The following is a 25966-nucleotide window of genomic DNA, read 5'->3' as shown; positions in this document are numbered from 1 at the left end:
CCTCGGGAGCCACCGGGGCCTGGCCGCGCGTTCCGGGCGGTGCGGGCCGGTGGGACGTTGGCGGGTTACGCTGCGGGGCTTAAGAGGTGTCTGTCCACCTCCTAAGCCCGCCTTGGGCCGCGATGTCGTCCGGGGCCGGGTCTCGGCGGCCGCGGGAGCCGCCGGAGCACGAGCTGCAGCGGCGGCGGGAGCAGAAACGGCGGCGGCACGACGCGCAGCAGCTGCAGCAGCTCAAGCACCTGGAGTCCTTGTGAGTCGGCGGGGCGGGTGCGGGCCGCAGCCGACGGGTGCGCGTCGCGGCCTGGCGAGCCCCGGGCTCCCTCCGCGCCAGGGCGGCTGAAGTACGCGGGAGGGAGGCCGGCCACTGTCCCCGCCTCGGCGACCGTGGCGATGGCAGTCCCGAGGCCGAGCTCGGAGCCCATGGGCGTCCGTCGTACGACGCCAGCCTCCGGTCCTCTGCCACCGACGGCACCCGCGGGAACCTGGGGTAGAAACCGTGGGAGACGTGGGAGACGCTTGAGCCCTGCAGCCGGGCCCGAGGGTGGAGCCCGGTGACCTGCGACGCCTGTAGTGTAGAGTCGCTTGTAGGTGAGGGAAGGTGGCGGGCCTCCTGTCCACAGACTAAACCCGGATAACAGTCAGAACCAGGGAGTGTGGTGAGGACGGGATACTGTAAGAGAGGTTTATTCCTGTGTGTGTGTGTGTGTGTGTGTGTGTGTATTACCTCGCGTTTATTCGTGAGTGTGTGTGTGTGTGTGTGTGTGTGTGTGTGTGTATTACCTCGAGTGCCCTCTGCCTTGCTTTCAGACTTGATCATTTTATTTATGCATGACACATCACTGGCATACTGTATGTTACTTTTTTTTTTCTCAATGATGGTTGTCACTGTTGAGCTTTCCCTCTTCTATCCTCCACAACCCCGTGTATCTTGTTCGTTTCTTAAGACAAGGCCTTGTGAGCCTCCGGCATTAGAAATAAAGCAGGGCCTCTTAAAATTTCTCTACAGGTGACCTCCTTCACCTAAGAAATTTTCACACTACTGCAGGCATATGAGTATATAAAATAAGGGATTCAAATCAAACATTTACTGATAGTAAGTCATAAGGAAATAAATGTGTTTAAAACAGTTCTTATACATGTAGTTTTACCATTTACTAAAGACCAAAGCAAGTTTGAATACTAATGAGATAGATTACTTGTTTATTTGCACACATATAATTTAATCTTAGCTAGATAGATATCTGAATGCTGAAGGATGTGGAACATTTTCCAGTGGCTTTATATTTTGATTTTATAATTGCTGAAGCTTTGACCACACTGTCACCATGCATAAGTACACAGAGTGCAATGTAATTGTTGAGAATTCTATCCTGACTTCTAATTGAACATTTTTAAAATTATTTTATATATGCGTACATTATAGCTGCCGTCAGACACAGCAGAAGAGGGCATCAGATCCCATTACAGCTGGTTCTGAGCCACCACGTGGTTGCTGGGAATTGAACTCTGGGCCTCTGTAAGAGCAGCCAGTGCTCTTTACCGCCAAGCCATCTCTCTCTCTCTCTCTCTCTCTCTCTCTCTCTCTCTCTCTCTCTCTCTCTCTCTCTCTCTCAGCTGAATTCAGCAGAGATTCCAGTTCCAGCCTCTGACAGGGTCAGCCTAGAGTTAGGGCACCAATTGGTAAGGACTGGGTCCTGTACTCGGCATGGAGATGTAACAGATCCCTGCTGAGGCTGAAGACATTGTTGCCTCAGAGTCTCTCTCCCCTCCTATCGGAGAATGTATCCATGCCCTGTTCCCACTGTAGATTTACCCTGTCCGCATTCGCCTAAAGGAGTTGATCCTTCAATGTCTGCCAGACAGCAGTGGCTGTCCTTGAAGACTAGATACTGATGTCCTTCAGGACCCACTGGGAGTTGTCTCCAGACCCGTTTCCAGATTAAAAGCAGGCTCCTAAAAAGAGAGTGTAGGCCATGAGGAGTATGCTGTGTCTCTAAAGAACTGAATGAGTTTGCTGATCCACCGGAGCAGCAGCTTGGGGATTATGTGTGGGGATGGATTGTAAGGAGATGGGATAATGCTGGAAAGAACATAAAACTGTCAGCATGAGTTTGCTGACAGCCCAGTAGCGGAGATTCTAGGCTCAATATGGAAGATTGTACAGTTTTCTTAAAAGGTGTTAATAGTTTGATCACTGAAGAAGGGCTGGAGCACCTGATGCCCCTTGGCTTAGGTTACACTGTGTAAAGCCTACTCCTCCAATGTGAAGGCCAGGAGACAAAACAGTCAGGGGCACCAGCACATTTGAAGACACTTGTCATCGCCTTTTTCCTTGTGGCAGACCTCAGGGTTGGAGATGCTGCTGCCCACTGAGCTGGGTTCAGTGTGATTGACTTAACGAGGTCCAGGAGGGGCAGAGGCCAAGTGGCAGCACTAAGCCATCAAAGGCACGGTGACTGTGGTTATCATACTGGGCAGCACAGACAGAGCAGTGTCCACAGTGGCCTGGCCTGTAAAGGACATCACCTGTAAAGTGAACATCATGGTGGCATGACTCCTATTGGCCTTTGGTACTGGCTCATCAGTCATGTGTTTCCAGGAATGAAATAGATAAGAAACTTACTATTTTTTTGTTTGGTCAGTATAAGTGGAATTCCCAAATGAGAAGTAGGCTACTTTGGATTGTAGCAAGAGGGATTCTCACCCCAAGAACCAGTTTTCAGACTTGAACCAGTTTGCAGACCCAGAGTAACTTGAGTGAAAGGAATGGCAAGGCTCCCCTAAGTTAGCATTTCTCTCATCCTGTCCCAGAGAGCCTTTTACAAGGGTTAAGTATATAATGGAGGAAAGCAAACAGACTTTCCGTTCTAGATTGAGTGAGATTCCAGGTGTGGTGGTTTGTATATGCTTGGCCCAGGGAGTGGCACTATTAGAAAGTGTGGCCTGTTGCAGTAGGTGTGTCACTGTGGGTGTGGGCTTAAGACCCTCATCCTAGCTTCCTGGAAGTGAGTCTTCACTAGCAGCCTTCAGATGAAGATGTAAACTCTCAGCTCCTCCTGCACCATGCCTGCCTGGATGCTGCCATGCTTCCAGCTTGATAAGACTTGCCTTGGTCATGGTGTCTGTTCACAGCAGTAAAACCCTAAGTAAGACAACAGGAGACCCCCCAAAAAGCACTGTAACCCACTAGTTAAATGGAACCAGTAATTAATGAAGTTTTGGCTAAAGTCCAACTCATAATGGGTCTCCAATCTCATCTTGTATTTTTCCAGTTCAAGAACATTTAATTAGGATAGATATACTTGCAAGTTGGCAAAATTTCTACGTAGGTACCCAGACTTATGGAGTAAGGGTTATTATGATTGGAAAAACCTAATATAAATCATTGGAGTTGCCTCTTCCAGGGAAAATAGTGAACAAAGACAATATAGTACCCCAAGTGGAATTTCAGAAATTAATGCCAACTAGTAAGGACTTGAAAGATGGCAGGGATCGTGTTGCCACCACAACTTCTGTCTGTTTGTGCAGAAGACAGGTGGATTGTAGTAAATTGACAGCTGACTATCAAAAACTAGTCAAGCAATAGCTTGTATTGCAGCTTCGGTACTATATGTGGTGCCCTTACTTGAGCAGATCTCCTGGCACATAGTATGCAGTTACTGATATAGCAAATGCCTTTTCTCAACACCTGTCCATAAGGACTGCTACAAACAATTTGCTTCCAGCTGGCAAGGCCAGCAGTATACCATTCTGTTTTACATCAAGAGCACATTAACTCTCTAGGCCTGTGTCACAACTTAGTCAAAGAGATCTTGACCATACATCTCTTCCACAAAACTTCACACTGGCCCCCTATGTGGATGGCGTTGTGCTGATTGAACCAAGGGACAGGAGGTAGCAACCCCTGTGGAATTGTTGCATCAGAGAATAGGAAATAAATCCAACTGAAATTCAAGGGCCCTCTACTGTGAATTTTTAGGAGTCTAGCAGTGTAGAGCATACGAGGATACTTCTAAAGTAAACGATAAGTTTACTTTACCTTCCCTCCCACCACCAAGAAAGTAGCACAACCATTAGTGGGCCTATTTGAATTCTGGAGAACACACTCCTTGCTTGGGTGTGTTACTCTGACCCATAGACCAGGTGACTTAGAAACCTGCTAGCTTTGTGTGAGGCCTGGAACGGGAGAATGCTCTTCAACAGGTCCAGACTGCTGTGCAGGCTGCTCCACCACTTGGAACATATGATCAACAGACCTTATAGTATTTGAGATGTCAGTGGCAGATGCGGTGTTGTTTGGAGCCTTTGGCAGGCCCCTGTATCATAGAAGAGACTTGAGATTTAGGATTAATACTTTATCATCTGCAGACAGCTATTCTCCCTTAGAGACAGCCCTTGGCCTGCTACTGGGAATTATTATTAACTGAACATTTGACAATATGGCACCAAGTTACCGAGTAACTGAGCTTACCCATCATGTGCTGGGTATTATCTTACCCACTAGCCACAAAGTAGAACCACAGCAACAGTCCATTATCTAATGGAAGTGCTATATATATGCTCAGGCCCAAGCAGGTCCTAAAGGCACAAGCAATTTACATGAAGTTGCCCAAATGCCTATGGTTTCTAATTCCATTACAGTGCCTTCTACACCCAAGCATGAACCTGTAGGCTCATGGGGTGTGCTCTATGACTGACTGAGGAAGAGAAAACTAGGGACTATTTTACTGATGGTTCTTCACTCTTAACCTGTCCTTGGCCAATGGGCTCATGAATCAAGAGCCATGAGGCAGAGGCAGAGGTTATGAGTGGGCCTGACAACATGGATTTCCACTCACCAAGGCTGACCTGGCTATATCTGCTGTCAGTAGCAGAGGCCAAGAGTGAGTCCCAAATATGGCACTGTTCCCTGGGATGACTAGCCAGTAACCTGGTTGCTTTGGACCACTTCCAATGGTCCAAATGGAAAGGCCAACATTTTTTTCTTACTGGGACAGATATTTGTTCTTGCATATAATACTTCTGCCAAAACTACCATCTGTGGGCTTACAGAGTGCTTTATCCACTTTCATAGTATTGAACACAGCATTGCTTCTGACCAAGAACCCAATTTTGTGGCCAGAGAAGAGTCACAGTGAGCTCATTTGACTATGTTCCCACCATCTTGAAGCAGCTGCCCTGGTCGAGCTCTCCAGAGGGTGGTGTATTGAGTCAGTCTAGTATGTGGCAGGGTCTCTAACTCACTGCTACCCTAGTGACCTCCTGGGAAGGCTTTGCTTCCTGATCTGACATCTTAAAATCTGCTAGCCTAAAAGTTTGGGGGCTGGGGGTGCTCCTGCCTGGAGCCACAACAAACATTCCACTGAACTCGAAGCTCAAATGTTTCCCCTGGTCATTTTTGTCTTCTGATGCCCTTAAGCCAACAGGCTAAGAAAGGAATAACAGTGTTAGAAGGGATGATAGATCCTGATTACCTTGGGGAAATTGGATTGCTTCTCCACAATGGAGGTAAGAGGGATTATGTCTGGAGTGCAGGAGACCCCTTAGAGCGTCTTTTAGTACTGCCATGTCCTGTGATTAAAGTCAATGGGGAACTACAGCAGGATGACAAAGGACTCAGACCCATCAGGGATGAAAGTTTGGGTCCCTCCTCCAGGAAAAGAGCCAAGACCTGCTGAAGTGCTTGCTAAGGGTGGAGGAAATATGGGCTGGATAGCAGAGGAAAGTAGATATAAGTATCAGCGAAGGCCATGTGACCAGTTGCAGAAACTAGGTTTATATTGACTAGAGCTTTTCGGTACTATTTTGTTAAGAACATGTTTGTACCTATATGCACTTATGTTAAGCTATATTTTTTTTATTTCCTCATCATGTGCATTGATTGGGATAATACCAGCAGTTACTATCACATGTGAGTTAAGAGTGTAAGACTAAGCATTCCTCGGAGTGCTGCCACCTACTGTAAACACATAGTGCACTGTGGCTGCCCTCGGCATGGTTAAGTCATGTCAGGTGGAATCCTGGCCTGGACATTGTTTTTCTCTAAACACTGAACCTGCTGTGATGAAATGTGATTGATGTCAAGTTGACAAGGGGTGGGCTTGTGATGCTAACGTTGGTTGTCACCTCAACTGCATCTGGGATCAACTAAATACCAAGCAGCTGGGCACAGTTGTGAGAGATTTCTTTCTTTTCTTTTTTTTAAATAACCTTAGTCCGAGTCTCGTTTATTTGTAAGCTAGTCATTGTGAAAGATTTTTTTAATCAGGTCATTTGAAGTGGGAATGCCCACTGGAAGTCTGGGCCATCTTCTGGTGGCCATCCACATAAAAAGGACATAAATGAAGGAACCTTGCTTGTCCCACGCTAACGTCTCACCAGCAAGAACGCGGCACACACAGGATCCTTCTGCAGCAAAGCTTTAATGCATCTTGAGAGGGAGAGTGTAAGCTTACAGGGCAGAGACCCTGAAGGCCCAAAACCATCCCCTTATATAGGGTATCAGTCCTCGCCTCGGACGTGTCCTGCCTCGGATGGCTGCCGCTCATCAGACCATATGACGCCACGGGGAAGGCAGAGCCCAAGAAGTGGAAAGTTACCCAGCACATGCGCACTGACTTGTTTACTACTTGGCGTTCACCGGATGTCGGCGCCATCTTGTAATGGGGGATGTAGGGTGCGGCTCCCAACACTTGCTGCTTGCCCCTCTCTGTCTCCCTCTCCTCCCTCTCCTCTCTCTCCCTGTCAAGTTCATCTGTCCTGCTTTTGAGTCATTCTTTTGCAGGTATTAGAACCTACTTTGGGATTACAACAGACCAAACAACTACTTAAGGCAGCCCCAATGTCCGGGAACTCTCTATGTGGCCTTGACTGGCCTCAAGCTCACAGCCCACCTGGAGTTAGTCATGTGTCCCTATGCCCAGCTTTCATTTGTTGACTAGCAGCTTCAGCATGAAACTTAGTGTCGGCAAAGAGAGGCCGTTCCAGGTTTGCAGAGTTCTCTGCAAACATCTTCAGTCCTCTACCTGAAGTTGACTGTGTATTTGGCTGTGAGTAATCTGGGGTAGAATGAACCAGACTGAGAACCAAGCTGAAGTGTAGCACAGGCAATTTCCTGGCTGTGAGGAAAAAAAGCTTCAGCCTCTGGTGTCCAGACTACCTTCTGAAGACCTTGGCTTCCTCTAAAGAAGTCTCTTCTTGCCATTCCCCACATTTGTCAAGTCAGGATTGTTGTTTGGACTCAGGAATCTTGACTTCATTATTTTCTTACTATCATTTTAAATGTTCTGGGAGGAAGACAGATGTGTATGTGGAAGTCAGCCATGTTGAATGGGAAACATCACAGTGGATTCTTTTTTAAAAAAAAGATTTATTTACTTATTATATATGAGTACACTGTAGCTGTCTTCAGACACACCAGAAGAGGGCATCAGATCTCATTACAGATGGTTGTGAGCCACCATGTGGTTGCTGGGAATTGAACTCAGGACCTCTGGAAGAGCAGTCAGTGCTCTAAACCACTGAGCCATTGCTCCACCCCATCACAGTGGATTCTTACAGATGTCTCCTTTGCTCATCCTGATGTGTCCCCTCAGTTCTCAGCTGTCCCCACACCACTTCTCTGCCTTTGACCATAGACTACTGAAGGCACCTGAATCTGCTGCCCATTCTTCAGGCTTCTCATGGGCTACCAAACAGGCATCTTGTCTCTGTCGTTTCTTGGAGGCAGCTGCAGCAACCGTTCTGTAGAATGGAGTATACTTAATCAAATCAATGCTTCAAGTAAACCTACCGAACAGTCAGGGCATAGTTTACAGTGAGGCTACAGAGACAGGATAGAGGACTCAGGTTCAGTTTCCAGCACCACATAGCAGCTCACAGCCCTGTGGACCAGAGCTGATGCCCCACTCTGACCTCTACAGGCACCAAGCATACATGTAGTGCCCAGACATACATGCTAATTTTTGAAAAGTAATTCAAAGTACTTCACAGAGTAAAGATTAGTTAGTTAGTGAATTGACCCCAAAGACTCCTGACTCTAATCCGGCACTCAGAAGATTGAGACAGAGAAATAGTGACTGTGAAGCCGGCTTGGTGCATGGAGAGAAACTCTATCGCAGAAAACATCCACCCATGTACTTATGAATGAGTTCTGAGTCCATCTCAGATGTTTTTCCTTCCCACCTAGTCTGGCTGTTTTATTCCTCAGAACAACTTGGTACATGTTTAGTGATATTATAGCAAGACCTCAGGGTACAAAAGCAGATCTTAATGACTGTTTTTAAATGTTTTAAGAACTAACTACACAAGTTTACTACACCTGTATGGTGTTCAGCACTCAGGAGACTGAGGCAGAAAGATTGTCGTGAGTTCAAGTCCAGCCTGGGCTATAGAATAAGGCCATGTCTCAAACAATAACAAAATGAACTAGAGATATAAATGTCTTTTTTAAAAGCAGGTTTTTATATTTTCCCTTTTAACATTAGTCCTGGAGATCCAGTCTACAGCCAAAGAACCCAGGCCCAGGTTATACCAACAAACTATACCTCTATCCAAATCCAGGTTTGGTGTTTGGGGTGGAGCGTTCTTGATTTGTTTCTCAGTACTGGGAATCAAAACCTTGCACATGATAGGCTAATATTTTTCCACTTAGGAGCCCACATCTTCGGCCTCCAGTCTCATTTTTTATTTTCTTTTTTTGATACAGGCTCTCACCATGTAGTCCTGGTTGGTCTAGAACCCAGTGGTTCAACTGCCTCTATCTCCTAAGTACTGAGATTAAAGGTGCACATCACCATACTTAGCCAGCCTAGATTTTGTTAATGGTCACAGTAGAAACAATTTTATTTTACTTTCTTAATCTCTTTTACTTAGTACTTGAACAATACTTTGAGGTGTAGTATCTTTTTGAATGTATGAATTTATTTGCCCTGGTAATAAATACCGATCACCTCACTTTAAACTTACAAAAACATCTATTCAATACACCTTTATAGAACACTTTTTGCTAATAACAAATACAAAATCTGTGATTGCATCACAACCCTTTACAGTGTTCAGATACATCTTATTCATGCATTTGGACCTTGTTATAATTGGCCATATGTTGTTTGTTCAACACTTGTAGCTCAGTGATGGATTTGGGGTTCGTGTGCTTTACTAGCAAGTTCCTTTCAGTCCTGATGCCCGAGGCTGTTGAGCTCAGTAGTGGATGGCTGCCTATTCCATCTAGACAAATGGCCCAGATTGCTATTGGCCTTGCTGAGTTAGTCCGAGCAAGCCAAAGAGAACAAGCCATGGTCTCTGCTTCGTTTCCTGCCTTAGCTTCAATCAGTGATAACCTAACCTATAAGCTGACATAAACCCTTTCCTAAGTCACGTTTGGTCATGGTGTTGGTGACAGCAACAGAAAGCAACCTATGCCGTTCCTGTACCAAGTTATTTCTACATTTCAGAGCAGGAAAGGGGAAATCTGGAGCGCCCTTAGGGAATGCACAGAGAGTCAGAACAAAGAAAACGTACATCCTTGTGCTTGTATCTGCATCACTCTGTGGAGTTCATAGGGATCTTAAGGCACCTGAGTGTTGTTTGACACCGTTCTTCCTCTGGAGTACATACTGTGGGTACCCTGGGGCTGTGGCTAGTGTCTGACACAGCTGGGTATGGCAGGGGACGACTGAGGAGGTTGGTTCTGATCTGCAACAAGCCTCTGCTTTGCCCTGTGTTTCTGTTGATCTGTTTGATGAAGATGGCTTTTTGTGTTTCATTTTCTAGTTACGAGAAACCTCCGCCTGGGTTTATAAAGGTAAGCAGCTGTATGTTTGGCTCTTCTATTAAATATACTTGTAAGCTTAGTGATGTATTAGGAGAAAAATCATGTGATTTTTTTTTCCCAAACTCCTTGTATCAGTGATTCTCAACCTTTCTAATGCTGTGACCCTTTAACACAGTTCCTCATGCTGTAACTTCCAACCATAGAATTGTTTTCATTGCTGCTTCATAAGTGTGACTTTGTTACTGTTGTAAATCATGAAGTATGTGTTTTCTAGTGGTCTTAGCTGACCCCTGTGAAAGGGTCATTCAAACCCGGGGGAGTCACTACCCCACAGGTTGAGAACCATTGAAAACATTGTTTTTTCTCCTACAGATACCAGGTGAACCCTAATTTTGAACTTTGTCACAAAGGCTATGTCTTCCTAGAAATGTAATTTGCTATCATTCCCTGTCCCAAGGAAGTAGTATAATCATGTAGGGCAGAGCAGGGACCCCTGTAGCCTAGCAACAGAATCTGGGTGTTTCAGTAGGAGGGGACGCAGAAGGAGGCAAAGCCCAAAAGACTTTCAGTAAAAGAAATGTTTTAAATATCAGAAAGTAAAGACACACTCCAGTTGTAAACACAGTTAGACACTGGTGAATGGTGAACATTCCCACAAGAGGACACAGTGACCCTTAAGAGAAAAGGTGTGACAGACTGTGAGGCTGCCCCACTCCACCTGCATCCTGGGAAGAGCTCGATTTCTCCCCAGGTGTCTTTTGAGCTGTTTTCATGTGACAGCCTTTATCTAGTGTTCTAGACTGCCTTTCCTTCGTTCACAGACTGAAAGAAAATGAACCCTTTTTGATATATTTAATGTTAGTGCGTGGCGGTCACAGTAATTCCTGCTTGTGCTTCATGGTGACTTTCCTGCAGTAGAGGCTGAGCTGTTTCTCTGGGTACTTGTCTCACTGATGCTTTGCCTCTGCACTTCCTGGGGATGCTCTTAGGGTGGGCCATGTGCACTTCCTGGGGATGCTCTTAGGGTGGGCCTTGTCACAGAGTGAGAGGAAGCCCAACAGCAGTAGCCTTGCAAGCAGGAAGCAAGGACTGAGTCCTGTTTTGGTTTCAGTTTGTTGAGTTTGGTTTTTGGTTTTTTTTTCCTGTTCTTTTGGTTCTGGTTTTGTCCTGTTGTTCACACACTGTTATCTTCGTGCAGGAGGATGAGACGAAGCCAGAAGACTGTATACCTGACGTGCCCGGCAATGAACATGCCAGGGAGTTTCTGGCTCACGCTCCAACTAAAGGACTTTGGATGCCACTGGGGAGAGAGGTCAAAGTTATGCAATGTGAGTGTGTGGGTGATGTCTCTGGCACTCTGTCTTCTACTAAACAAGATACAGAGGGTGGATAACTCGTGAACAGGTTTATTTGGCCCACAGTCTGATAGCTGCAGCATCAGCATTCTGGCCACTGTTCCCCGCTTGTATCATACATGATGGAGAAGCCAACGGGAGCACTTGTAGGGAGCGACTGAGATAATCATAGTCACTCCAGACCTGGCATGCGTGAGGATTTGGTCCCCATGACTGAAACCTGCCACTAAGCGCTAAGTGCCACATCTTAAAGGTCCTCTACCCTACACTGCTACACTGTGGACAAGGCTTTCAACACTGAAACCACGGGACAAATCAAATCCAAACTACAGCATTCCTCTGGATACACAGGTTGTATGCCATACTTCACAGTACACTCCTCTTCTACTTAGCTTGTTCTCTTCACAGGTGTGTGTGGGTGTGCATGTGCACTCCTGTCTGTCTGTCTGTCTATCTGTTGGTCTGTGTCTGTGCTGCTACAGAGATCAACTGATCAACTCTAGGACATTTTCCATCCCAGATGAGTGCTTCACCAGTCCCCAAAGTTGTATTTATTATTACTAATTACGGGGTATATATCTGTTGTATATGTAGTTTCCATGGTACACATGTGGAGGTGAGAGGAGAGCCTGTGGGAGTTGGTTCTCTTCCCTACCACATGAGTTCCAGGGCAGATGCTGTTGTGGGCTGAGCTGCATGGCTGACCAGACTCCAAGGCTTTTGACTTGGAGTCCAGTGATCCTTCCTTAGCCACAGCAGGGAAGTGGTACCACATCAACAGATGCCACAGGAATAAGGGACGCACTGGCTTTGGACAGGTGCTGTGACCTGTGCTGTGTCCCACCTGCCTCCAGGGCAGTTGTCATGTACACATTACAGCATCTCACAGGATTGTTTGTCAGGTTGCATTTTGTTCAGTCTTGAAACCAAGAGTCTCCACAGCCCAGGCTGGGCTTCTTGTATTTGGTTTTTGTTCGTTTATCCCCTTGGTTTTGTTGTTTTAGGGGGTTTTCTTTGCCTTGTGTGCGTGGGTGTTGGTGATGTTTTTGTTTTTTTGTTTTGTTTTGAGACAGGGTTTCTCTATGTAGCTCTGGCCTGGCTGTCCTTGAACTCATAGTGCCTTTCAAGTGCTGGGATTAAAGGTGTAAGCCACCACTGGCCAGTGTGGCTTTGGGGTTTTGGATTTTTTGTTTGGTTTTGGTTTTTTTAGTATTTATTTGCTTTACATACACTGTAGTGTCGTCAGACACCAGAAGAGGGCATCAGATCTCATTACAGATGGCTGTGAGCCACCATGTGGTTGCTTGGATTTGAACTCATGACCTCTGGGAGAGCAGTAAGGGCTGAGCCATTTCTCCAGCCCCAGCTTTTTTTTTTTTAAGACTAGGTCTTACTATTTAGCCAAGACTGCCCTTGAATTCATGTTTAGACATCTGCCTCTCAGTGCTCGGGTCACAGGTGCATACCTTGCTGGGCAGTGATGGAAGCAGAGGCAGACAGGTCTCTGAGTTAAAGGCCAGCCTTATCACAGAACAAGTTCCCAGACAGCCAGGGCTGCACAGGGAGACCCTGTCTTAAAAACCAAAAACCAAAAACAACAAAAGAAGTGTGTCTCTATATCTGGCCTCAGGCTGACTTTGGATTCTTAATCCTCCTGCCTTGGTGTCCCATAGAATGTTGGTATGTTAAACCTGTACCACCATGAAGATGTAGTCATGTTTGTCTTTTTACATGTGGGTTTTTTTTGTTTTGTTTTTGGTTTTTTGGGTTTTTTTTTTTGTTTGTTTCTTTGCCTGTATGAATGCATGTATACCACATGCATGGTTGGCACCCTTGGAAGTCAGAAGATCCACAGAGCCCGTGTGAAAACTGGAAATCAAACCAATTTTCTTCTTATTTTCAGTTGATGATCTCATGACAAAGAATTCTGACTCTGCTTTGGAGGGTCTGACCAGTTGGTGTGACATTTGTACTCTGTGTGTATTACACAATTTTTTCTTAGACACCACTTGCACCATCAGTAACTTTCCAGGAGCAACTCTGAAAGTCTGTTTTTTCTGAAGTGTGTGGCTCAGTTAGCTATAGTCAGCAAATACAACCACATTAATCCAAGAAACCTACATTTATCAGGGAGTGTGTGTGTGTGTGTGTGTGTGTGTGTGTGTGTGTGTGTGTGTGGTGTGGTGTGTGTGTGTGGTGTGTGTGTGTGTGGTGTGTGTGTGTGTGTGGTGTGGTGTGTGTGGTGTGGTGTGTGGTGTGGTGTGTGTGGTGTGTGTGTGGTGTGGTGTGTGTGTGGTGTGTGTGTGTGTGGTGTGTGTGTGTGTGTGTGTGGTGTGTGTGTGTGTGTGTGTGTGTGTGTGCTGTCTCCTCAGAGTTGACATGGTTTAGATCTCTGCTTCAGCTTGCTCTCCTCTTCTGGTCAGGTCTTGCTCCTGAGTAGCTAACAGCCCACAAATGTCTGTCTCCACACTGGGCTCTATCTTCCCAAGCCTCGGGTCACAAAGGAGAAAGAGAATTGGATTTCTAATGTCCTCCCAGTGCATCTGCACATCCCAGGCATGTGCAGAGCTCTGTGTAGCCAGAGCCTCTTGAGTGTTTGAGTCCCCGGTGTTTTTTAAGTGTTTGACTGGCTCCTTATTTGCCCGGCTGATAAGCAGCCTAAGGATGTGTCTTAGCTTGCTTGGAGAGGAAAGTGTTTAGTATTTGTCTTTTATATCACAAGTCACAGTCCACTGAGAGAAATCAAGGCAGGAACTCAAACAGGGTAGGAACCTAAAGGTTGGAGCTGATAACAAGGCTATGAAGAAATGCCACTTACTGGCCTGCTCTCCTGTGCACTTGCCCAGCCTGCTTTTTTCTTATATCTAGGACCATCTGCCCAGCCCAGAAGGGGGCACCACCCACATTGAGCTGGGATCTCCTATATCAATTAGTAATCAAGAAAACACTGGCAATCTGAAAGAGGTGTTTCTCCACTGAGGTTCCCTTTTCCACAATGACTAGTTTGTGTCACATTGACTTAAAGCCTGGGCTGGGTGTTAAGCCGTTATTTGCAGCTAATATTCTGAAAGGTTGTCTTTCCTATAGAGTGAACAGTGTGCCTAGACCAGTAAAGACACCAACTTAGAGGTGTGGCTTTACCAGGAATCTGTGAGACAATCAAATGACAGTACTGTATGGGTATATATTTTAAGGAGCTCAGACCTCATTCTGCAGGTTTTCAAGACTGTGGAGGATCTAAGAACACTGAGAGTGGCCCACACTTCTCAGCAGGGCTGGGTGGGTTTCCCTAGACCGAGGTGTTGGAAGCAGGCACTCAGTGTTGCACAAAGAGACAGGAAGAAAAGGCAGGTGACTCAGAAAGGCTGTTTCTGTGTGAAAGGGTGTCCCATGACCTAAACCAAGCTACTCAGCAGCACAGTGTGGCAGCACGTGCTCTGGACTTCCTGTTCTGATGCTGGTGATGCTATGCCTTTCCCTTTGGATGAAGCCCAACTTCACAGGCTTTAATGGCTGCTCAGTGTTTAAGATGGAAGCAGAAATGAAGGGACCTGAGAGGGAACACCAGCTGGGGCTTACACTTCCTGGAGTGTTTGTGAGGCTTCGTAGAAACAAAAATTCTACCTGCTGCAGGAAAGGAAAGATGGCTAAGTTTACTAGGCAGGGGACTAGAAGACCTGAACCCAGATGGGACTGGAGAGGTCAGCAGGCAAGAGTACTGATGCCCTCACAAAGGGCAGACTTGGGTTCCTAGCACTCACATGGTGGCTCCAAAGTTTATAACTCAAGTTCCAGAGGATCCAGTTCTTGCTTCTGGTCTACATTATGTACGTATACGTGGTCCACATATGCAGGCAGTACAACCATAGCATTAATATAAACTTACAAGATAGGGCTGGCTTATGGGTGGGCTAATTTTTGATTAATTTTTTTTTTTTCTCAAAATGGAAAACCTGTAACTAATTTGTAAAGATCTGAAGAAAGAGGTTTAGGGCATGTTTGCTACTGTATTCATTACCTGTTTAGAAGATTCTTAAAGATTTGTTTTATTTTTTACTCTGTACTAGTGTGGTGGTGAGGGATGGGCCTGTGACTGCAGACCCTCGACTGGCCAGAGGTAGTTGAGCTGCCCAGCGTGCAGGAGCCAAGGCGATACCTGCTCTTAACTGATGAGCCGTCTTTGTAACCCCTAAGTTGTTTGCCTGCTTGCAAGACAGACTTCCTGGCCTAAAACTTTTCATTACTTTTAAGAAAACACAGATTGGGGCCATAGAGATGGTTCAGCAATTGAAAGCACTTTGTTCCCCTTGCAGAGGACCTGGGATTGGGTCTCAGCACCCATATGTTAGCTCACAACAACCTGTAATTCAATTCAGAGGCTAGAGTGCTTTCTTCTGACCCTGAGGGCACCAAACTATATATAAACAAGAAAAGAAAGAACAGAGTTATGACGTTTATCTCCTGGCCCATCTTGGGGTACCTGTGAGTCTATTAAATCCTTATTAAATGGATCCCCACTCTTTAGTCCCTTCCTGCCGCTAGCAGGTCTGCACTCAGGTTACTCCTCAGAGTCTGCACTACTAATAGTACTGTTCTCACGTCTGCTGTGGACTACACCTGGAATTACAAGGATCCTTTTGTTTTGTGGGAGAGGGGTTGTTGTTATTATTGTTTTGTGATACTGTCTTACGTGTTGGAGGAGAGATTGAGACAGGATCCCTTGCCACAGCAATTGCTGGCCTGGAACTGAGTAGACCTGCCATATCCTCCCAGTCCTAGGCTTAGGTGTGTCTCCTGTAAACTAGCATGAGGGTAAAAGCAGTTCAGTCATCCTTAAAGAATCCTCAACACCCAAGCCAAAGATAAAGATGCCTGGATCGTAGCTTCAGAGGGTAGAGACAGCGATCCCGAGAGCATGCTGGCCAGCCCAGACAGCAAGTTTGTGGTGAACTGTTTCTGAAGGGAATAAGGCAGAGGGCAGTGTGGCCTTGACATGAGTCATGCAGTCCCACAGTCACATGCAGGTGCCACAGAGGACTCCCAATCCCTTACAACATGCTTTCTGTAGCTGCTGGCATGGACCAAGACAGGTTCTTTCCAGCAGTCTCTTTGGTCAACACCTAAATATAACTGTCACTTGGCTCACTGTCCCCAGGCAGCCCTGATTTGCTTCAATCTGGATGGAGTGAAAAGATGTGGGGACAACTGGGACCCCACCCTTGCTGTGTCACACAGCAAGGGCTGCCACACCACATGACAAGGCCATATTCAGTGCTTTGAATTGTATGCTTGACTGTTGACTTGAAACGTGTTTACATGTGTTTACTATATCAGGTCCTCAGGGCCTTCTGCTACTTCTCAGTACAAGTCTCTTCAGCCAGGTAAAGTGAGGCACCTTTAGTCCCTCTGGTAGGCAGAGGCATGCAGCTCTCTGAGCTCTAGACCAGACTGGTCTAAATAGTTCCAGGACAGGCAGAGCCACAAAAAATAAAACATAACTTTTTCATGTTATGATGTATAGTTCTAATGCTCCAACATTTAAGAGAATGCTTTGCTTAACCATGAGGTTCAAGCTTGAGAAGCGGCTCCACAGTTGAGAATGCATAGTGTTCTTGCAGAGGACCGTACTTCAGTGCTCACAGCCACCCAAAACTCCGGTTCCAGGGCATCTTACATCATTATCTGGCCTTTTTTTTTCTCAAGAGGAAAAGGTTTATTGGGCTTACACTTCCTTCTTCTTCTTCTTCTTCTTCTTCTTCTTTTTCTTCTTCTTCTTCTTCTTCTTCTTCTTCTTCTTCTTCTTCTTTTTCTTCTTCTTCTTCTTCTTCTTCTTCTTCTTCTTCTTCTTTTTAATTTTATTTGATATTCTCTGTATTTACATTTTAGATGTTATCCTCTTTCCCCCAATTCCATTCCCCTCCCCCTCCCATTGCCTCCATGAAGGTGCTCCCTCTCCCAACTACCCTCTCCCACCTCAATGCTTTGGCGTTCCCCTACACTGGGAAAATGAGCCTTTGCTGGACCAAAGGCCTCTCCTCCCATTGATGCCAGAGAATGCCGTCCTCTTATCTGGCCTCTTTGGGCAGTGCACTCACGTGTGCAGATGCATTCTCAGATACATATATGCATATTTTAAATATGTATTTTTTTAAAACAAGGTCAGGTTAGTTGTGGTACAAGCCTTTAATCCAAGCACTCCAAGTGAGAAGAGGGCAATCTCCATGAATTTTAAGTCTAGTCCTTCAATGGAACAGAAGAATGCCCTTTAAGTCCTAGGGCTTCAGAGGCAAGTTTTACTTAAGTCTAGAAATTCAAGCTGTGCCTGGTGTGTGTGTGTGTGTGTGTGTGTGTGTGTGTGTGTGTGTGTGTGTGTGTGTGTGACTTTGTACATGGTTTCCTTAACCCAAGAAGATACTGTTGTTGAGCAGCTGGAAATCTTTGCCGTAGCCTTGAGCACACTGAACCGTTCTCTCTCAGTAACCTAGACTCCTTGCCCTCAGAATCAGAGCCATTTCACAAATAATTAAGAAGAGTCGATTACTCTTTTTATTTATTTTCATGTGTATGTGTGTGTGCTTGCATGAGTTCATGTTTACCACATGCATGCAGCAGCCCATGGAGGCCAAATGAGAGCATTGGATCCCCTGGACTTGGAGTTGAAGGTGGTTGTGGGCCACACATGTCAAGACTGTTTCTGTAAAAGGTAGTGAGATACACTGAGTAAATTCCAGTTTTATGATACTTTTGCAATGCATTGCTTTATGATATTTGATGATGGAACATTTACTCCTAACCTGACAAGATTCAAAGATGAATAGAAGGAAACAGGTGACCCTCATTGCTTTCTGGGACCTTCACGGTTTCACCCATTAATCCTGTGTAATTTAGAATTGGAGCTGAATGAACAACTGAAATCTACTGAAGCATTATCTCAATGAGATGAGGCCATATCATCTTATGGAGTTGTTTTTTGTTTTTTGTGGTTTTAGGTTGGCGTTGCAAACGGTATGGCCATCGAACAGGCGACAAAGAATGCCCTTTCTTTATCAAAGGCAACCAGAAGTTAGAACAGTTCCGAGTTGTAAGTAAAAACCTGCTCTGTCACTGTTCACAGCACAGATAGTAAATGTTAGCCTGGTGGTCTAGGTGCCTCCAGCAAGGCTGTCAGGTGCCAACGCACCTGACAGATACACATCGTGTGACAGACAAAGCTAACTGGGGCTGGACGTGTGGCTCCTCTGCTAGAGTGCTTGTCTAGCATGTACAGAGCCCCTCTCCATGTCAGTAAGCACGATGGTGCGTCCTGTAATGCCACCACTTGTGGGGTACAGGAGAAAGATGGTGAGTTCAAAGTCAGCTTTGCCTACAGAGAACTTGAGGCCAGCCTGGCCTATATGAGGCCCTGTCTCAGAAAAAAAGAAAAAGACTACAATTAAAAATGTTCTCCGTTTAGCAGGTCAGCAGTGTGAGATGTGACAACTGAGACTAACCTGAGCAACTTAGCGAGCTCTTGTCTCAGACTGAGCCGGTTCCAGATGTGAGCTGAGCCTCAGCACCGCAGGAAAAGACAGACAGATATCCTTACCTTAGGAGCAGGGTTCATTTTCTCAAAGCCAGCCTCATGCACTCAGCCTTCTTTGTAATTTACTATATATCACTTCACATTTTATTACTCGGGTGAGGGATTTTCTCCAGGCCCATGAAACTGAGATGTGTCTTTTGAGCTGGAAGTGTGTATTTACTAAGACGACACAGGAGAGCTCTACCATGTCCTTGCTGTATGCTCGAGAGTCACCTCTCAGGGGTATGCATTCACATCCAGTGACACCCAGAAAGACAGGATCTGTGTGAGTGTGCTAAGGTTATTAGTGTATCTAAAATGGGGCCAACAGGACCAGTGTGGTGCCTCGTGCAGTCCAGCACTCAGAAGTGTTAGTAAGACCTGTGTCTTACTGTTCACTCTCCTGTCCTCTGCTTACAACCCTGCCCACCCTTGCTCTGCAACTTGCTTTGTTTGAACAGAAGGTCAGGTTCTGTAGTTGAGGATGTCCCTGCCTCACCTCCAAGAAACTGAGATTATGGATGTATGCCACCACCATGTTTAGTTTCTACAATGGTGAGGAGCAAATTCAGGGCTTTATACAGCCCAGACAAGCATGGTCCTCGGTGCTTTATGAGACTGGTTTGTAAGCACTTAGATCTTTCAATGCTAGTGCAGCTGCCAATAGTGGGTTCTGGGTTGGGTGTTTTCCGGGATCTTTCTTTTTTTTCCCCAATTTTTCTTAATATTGGTATGTATATGAGTGTGACTTGGCCACAGCACTCATGTGGTGCTGAAACAACTTTAGAGAGTCAGTTCTTGCCTACTACATGGGCCTTAGGGATCAAATTCAGGTGGTCAGTCTTGTTGGCAAGTGTCTTTAACCACTGAGCCATCCTGTTGGCCCCTGTTTTTGTATTCTTAGCATCTTGTTTAAGAATGAATGTTGGGCTCAGTGAGTAGAGGCATTTGCTGTCAAGCCTGCTGGCTTGGTTTTGAGCCCCAAATGGCAGAAGGAAAAAGACTTCTGAAAGTTGTCCTCTGACCCCATAAGCACACAGTTGCAGACAAGCATGTACACACACACACACACACACACACACACACACACACAGAGTAATGTGGTGACAGAGACTGCTCAGTGGTTAAAGGCACTTGTCCTTCCAGAGGATTTGTTCTGCTCTCAGAACCACACCAGGCAGCGCACATCTTCTGTAACTCCAGTTCAGGGGATCTGATACCCTCTTCTGGCCTCCATGGGCCCCCACTTATATATGGCATACATGTGTATATTACTTAAATAAAAACTAAGATGCTGTTTTGCAAAGAACAAGAATGTGTCATTCAAACCAAAGCAACAGAACAGATTATGAAAGAACATACTGGCAAGATTGACACAGGAGGGCTAGGCATGGTAGCACACCTTTAATCTCAGCAGCCAACAGGCAGAGGCAGGAGAGCTCTTGAGTCCTTGTTCATTCTGGTCTACATGGAAAATCCCATGCCCTGCTAGGGCTACATAATAAGACCTTGCCACAAACAAACAAAAAAGCCAAAAAAACAAAAAGGCATATGAGTCAAGGGACAGAAGAGTCCCCTATTCTTGCCTGTTGTTTCTTTTTATGAGGTCTGAAGGACACGGGTTTGGTTACTACAGGAATAGAGTGGTTGTCTGTTTTCTTTGGTAGATTGAGTTATATAACCATTTTGCTTTTAGTCGGCTTGTCCCTTCCCTTAATCCAATAATTTAATCATATCACACATGTGCACAGGCATAAGACAGTAAGGATTCTCGCTAAAAGATCCCTGTGTGTTTTTAATCCCAGCACTCAGGAGACAGAGGCGGGTGTCTCTCTCTGAATTCAAAACCAGCCTGGCCTACAAAATGACTTCCAGGACTGCCAGGGCTACATAGAAAATCCCTGTCCTAGCAAAAAAGTCCTTATCACACATGAACCCAAAGCCTTTCTGGGCCCAACTGGCTCTCTACATTTAAGGCTGGACATTAGACTGAATCTATGTGTGCTGGGAGGTCATAAGGGGGAGAGGAACCTGCTTCATTTTTTAGAGCAGGGCATGTGTATAGGCTGGCAAATGTATAGCCCAAAACCAAGGGTGTCCCGTGTTTCTAAAGTAACCTATGTGCTTACCAGCCTCAAAGGTGGTGTCCCAGGCCTGTAATCCTAGCACCCAGGAGAAGCAGAATTGCCATAACTTACAGGTCATTCTTTAAAGGCTTTAGATGTTTTTAATTTTATGTGTGTGTTTTGTATGCATATTTGCACCAAATGAGGAGGCCAGAAGAGAGCATCAGATAGATGCCCTGGGACTGGAGCTGCAGAAGGTTGGGCGCTGTCATGTAGATGCTGAGAATAGAAACTGTGTCCTCTGGAAGCACAGGGTCCTCTTACCCACTGACCATCTTTCCAACCCCTCCTATAAAATCGAGCATGGAATATTCGGTTATGTCCTGTGTATTCTAGTTGGAGAGGTGTTTTGTAACCTTAATGTATTTATAGTAATACAGTCTGAATATGGTGCCACACAGCTCTGATCTCAATATTCAGAAGGCTGAAGCAGGATGGCCATGAGTTAGGGGACAGCTTGGTCTACACAGTGAGACTCTACCTCCAAAAACCCAAATAATGACAACTATTATTATTGCTATAGACCTTTAAAAGGATTAAAATGCACTGTAAGGTAAGTGTGGTGGATTCTGACAAAGTATGAGGCCATCCTGGATAGCAAACTGAGGCCTTTCTGAGATAAGCTGGATGCAGTGGTGATCCAGTCCTGCAGGGGTGGAAGCTGGAGGGTTGAGCCTTCAAAGTCATCTGCGCGCCTTAGCAAGTTCAAAGCTAGCCTGATGGATAGAGATACAGATAGAGGTCAGTGGGTCTTATCTGGAGAGAAAAGAACTATAGATGCTGATAGATCTGTCATCAAGCTACAAGAAGCTGTGACCTCGGTACTCAGGAGGCTAAGAAGCGAAGATCAAATCTTCAAGGCCAGTCTGAGCTCCATAGCCAGTTTGAAGGCAGTCCAGGCTAAATAAAGAGTCTCGAATTTAAAGCAACAAAAAACTCTACATCAGATACTAGCTTCCATACGTAGGTTTAATTTTTACATAATAAGCAGTCCATGGTAACTAACCAAACTGCAATCCTCTGTAACCCTTTAGGCACATGAAGATCCCATGTATGACATCATTCGAGAGAATAAAAGACATGAAAAGGATGTAAGGTGAGGCCAGCTTCTACTACAGTTCCCTAATTAAGCAATGGGCATGCCTTGAGTTGTAGACAATCACATTGTGCTTGTGTGTGTGTGTGTGTGTGTGTGTGTGTGTGTGTGTGTGTGTGTGAGTGGCTACAGTGTCCAGTGTCTCCACATGTAGGCTAAGCTGACCTCACTCTCTGGAATGCTGAGGTGACCCGTATGTCACCATACCTTGCATGGCTGACTCTGGGACTCAGACTAGCTTCAGTGTCATTAAAAGTCTAAGATTTTGTTAATTTTGTTTTTAGACAGAATTAAGGAAGGGGTGTGGTCCAGTTGGTAGCATGTATGAAGCCTTGGGTTGGGTTTGATCCCTGGCATTGCATAGACCAGATACTATGATGCACTCCTGTACCACCATCACTAGGAGGTGCGGTTGGAGGACTAGAAGTTCAAGGTCATTATTCCCTGGGTATGAGTTGAGGCTAGCCTGGAATACATGAGAACCCTTCACAAAAAATAGGTTTGTTTTCCAATTGACTGTATTGTCTGCATTCCTATGAACAGTGGGCTCAGTAGGTAAGCATTTGCTAGGAGTCATGAGAGCCTGGGGAGCAAGCACAGACTTTAGGACAATGAAAAGGGTTGTCTTAGCATCTCACAATCCCCTTCTCACTGCTGCTTCAGTGAAATGTTGTTCTGGTGGGTTTGTTTAGGATCCAGCAGTTAAAGCAGTTACTGGAGGACTCCACCTCAGATGAAGATGAGAGCAGCTCCAGCTCCTCAGGAGGCAAAGAGAAACGCAAGAAAAAGAAGAAAAAAGAAAAGCACAAGAAACGGAAGAAGGAGAAGAAAAAGAAGAAGAAACGGAAGCACAAGGCTTCCAAGTCTAGTGAGAGCTCAGACTCCGAGTGACAGCTGACGTAGCATCCTCAGACCACCCACAGGCCAAAGGACCGAGCCAAGAGAGCAAGAGACTGGACACCTGGCCCAGCTGTGGGCTCTCACCGTCCCCTGGTGGTCACTTGTGTCTGTGATTACTTTAGGCGTCCTGCAGTGGGAGGTGATGCAAAGACTCAGAAGCAGCCTTTAGGGCACTGCCACAGTGTTTGCCCTCCATGGTGTGGTAACTCATTTTCCATGAACTTAAGGTTTCACCCTTCTCTGGTTTGGAATAATAAAAGTTCATGTTTTATTTTTTAAATGAAGTCATTATTAATACAGACTAGTCTAAACGATAAATACTCCTTTTTTTCACCCCAATTCCAGTTGGCTTACCAGTTTGCTTTGCAGTTTTTCAGAAATACCTCGTGTAGATCTAAGTGTGTGCACATGTGTGGGACTGTGTTCCAGAGGCTCCACACAGAGATCTCTGGTCAGGGAAGGGGAATGGCTTCCACCACCTCTGCTGCTGGGTTCAGCTAGATGTGTGGGTTCAGGGGAAGGGAAGAGAGCTCAGGGCAGGGAGGAGGAGGGGAGAGAGCTCAGGGCAGGGAGGAGGAGGGGAGAGAGCTCAGGGCAGGGAGGAGGAAAACAGTTCCACCTCTGCTGCTGATGCTGTCCCACCTCTGTCTCCAGATGCTCTGCAGGACAAGCTGAACTAGCAGGAGACTCCAGGTCGGGTGCAGGGGAGCTTCAGGAGAGCAGGTCTCTTCCCAGGCGGCTGTGTTACAGCTCTTATGACAGAAGCTCTCAGATGATGGAGTGATTTCTGCACACCTTTAATTTCAAACAGGCCTCATATATAGTTTTGAGATGGTTCAAGAGTCTGACACATGCTTCCTATTGGCTTGGACTGAGGGCTTGAGAATACTTTACATATTTGGGGTTGTGGTCCTGCTTCTGTCTTGAGCCTCCACCTGTGGGGGAGGGACTTGGGGGGTGACCAACACCACTCAGGGTGGGGGCAAAGGCTGTAGCTGCATGAGGAGGGCCAGATCTCCTAGGAGACTTGGAAGCTCCTGCCGTCTTCCCTTAGGGTCCCAGGGCTTCACTTACCTCAACGGAGAACCAGGGTCCCCTCACTGCCAATTGCCCCACACACGTCTCCAATTCCAGCTCTGAAAGAGACTGATAGTGAACAGAAAGATTGCCGAGTTCGTGGATGGCCCAAGCTAAGTAGCAAGACCTTTATTTTCAAAGAAAAGATCTCGTATGGTGTATAGGATGTTTTGTTTCATTTTGAGACAGGGTCTGACTGTATAGCTCTGTCTGGCTTAGACCTGAATATGTAGACAGGCTGTCTTTAAAGTCATATACATTGACCTGCCTCTGCTTCCCAAGTGCTAAGATTAAAAGCATTTGCCACTATGCCAGTGTATATAGGACATGGGAGTGGGTGTGTGTGTGGTGTGTGTGCATACCAGAGGACAACCTCAGATGTTATTCTTAGATTTCTCGCTCAGGGATGCTCCTGCCCCCGCTTGGCTAGACTGAAATTACAAATCCATAACACTATGCTTGGCTTTCCAACATGACTCCTGACGCTTGCAAGACAAGCTCTTACAGACTAAACTGTTTCTCCAGCCCTAGGGCTGTTCACGTACAAATGCTCTTACATGATAACTGTCATCTTCTTGGCTTTTTAAAATTAACAGTCTGAAAAGGACGACCCTCATAGTACTGAGTACTTGCTGCCTTGTAGTGTAGGCTTGGCTGGCACTACTGTTACCACCCAGCCTGCCACCCCCTTAATTAGATTCCATTCTATAAAACAAAAACAAAAAGCTGACCGTGGTGGTATACAGCTGTAGTCCCGGCACCTAGAAGGAAGAGGTGTAAGCAAAAATCTAAGTTGGAGACCAAGCCTGGCTGCCAACTGAGATCTTGTCTCAAAAAGTAAAGCAACCTGGTCTACAGAGTGAGCTGTTACAGAGTAACCAGGACAGCTAGGGTTGCCCAGAGAAGCCCTGTCTTAAAAAGCCAAAAAGAAAGAAAGAAAATGTGCAGATTTACATCCCATCCTTATTTACAGACTAGAGTTTCCCGTAACAATGTGTGTTTGCGTTGTACTTACTGATCTTATGGCCAGGAGTCCTAAGACCTTCAGAGAGGTACTAACTCAGAAAAAGGCAGGAAATAAATCTAAGGGAAGTATTAGTCTAAGCAGTAAGCTGTATCACAGAATGCATCCGTAAATTCCTACCTCATGTTGCATTTTCACAGACCTCCCAAGCGCCCATAGTAAAGACTGGATGTAGCTGAGGTCAGGGTTGGTGCCACAAATAGAGAAGCTGGTGCTTGTTGGCACAAAGCTGTCTACACTCTGCTGGTTTGGGTTTTAAAAGCTGTGCACCACTGTGCATGGCTTATACTTGTGCACACTCCTGAACAAATGAGCCATTTCTCTAGTCCCTGCATAGCAAGTCTTACAAACAGTAAAGGCCTGGGGAGGAGGTACAGAGCAGTCTTTTCTCACAGAGAAGCACTGGAGAGCCTGGGATGACAGCACACAATTAATTGTTCTTTCAGGGGAAGGAAGGCAACACCTGTCACCCACCCAGAAGCCTGGAACAGGTGTAACACCTGTTACCCACCCAGAAGCCTGGAACAGGTGCAACACCTGTTACCCACCCAGAAACCTGAAACAGGTGTAACACCTGTTACCCACCCAGAAGCCTGAAACAGGTGTAACACCTGTTACCCACCCATATATTCTATCAGATCACCATGGACTAAGGCTGGTCTTCAATAACAACAAAGTCAACAAAAAATGCACATTCACATGGAAGCTGAACAGTGCTCTACTCAATAACTTGGTCAACCAAGAAATAAAGAAATTAAAGATTTTTTAGAATTCAACAAAAATGAAGGCATAACATACCCAAACTTATGGGATGCAGTATTAAGAGGAAAACTCATAGCTCTGAGTGCTTCCAAAAAGAAACTGGAGAGAGCATACACTAACAACTTGACAGCACACTTGAAAGCTCTAGAACAAAAAGAAGCAGATACACCAAGAGGAGTAGAAGGCAGGAAATGATCAAACTCAGAGCTGAAATTAACCAAAGAGAAACAAAAAGAACGATACAGAGATCAACAAAACCAGGAGTTTTTTGGTTTTTTTTTTTTTTTTTT

The 25966-nt window shown here is 45.8% G+C and overlaps 1 protein-coding gene across 1 annotated transcript; it reads left to right on the top strand.

The window, feature by feature from the left end:
* RP9 (RP9 pre-mRNA splicing factor) lies at positions 1-23043 on the top strand. Its single transcript, XM_080929885.1, has 6 exons — positions 1-250; positions 9775-9805; positions 10974-11103; positions 18120-18211; positions 21852-21913; positions 22606-23043. Exons 1-6 carry the CDS (start codon positions 123-125, stop codon positions 22802-22804), a joined length of 642 nt encoding a protein of 213 aa, XP_080786011.1. The 5' UTR covers positions 1-122; the 3' UTR covers positions 22805-23043.
* The last annotated feature ends 2923 nt before the right edge of the window (positions 23044-25966 follow it).

The sequence above is a fragment of the Micromys minutus genome (assembly GCF_963924665.1).
Source record: "Micromys minutus genome assembly, chromosome: 16".
Classification (NCBI taxonomy): Eukaryota; Metazoa; Chordata; class Mammalia; order Rodentia; family Muridae; genus Micromys; species Micromys minutus.
Note: the sequence above shows the minus strand (reverse complement) of the source record. Positions and strands in the feature narration are given on the sequence as shown.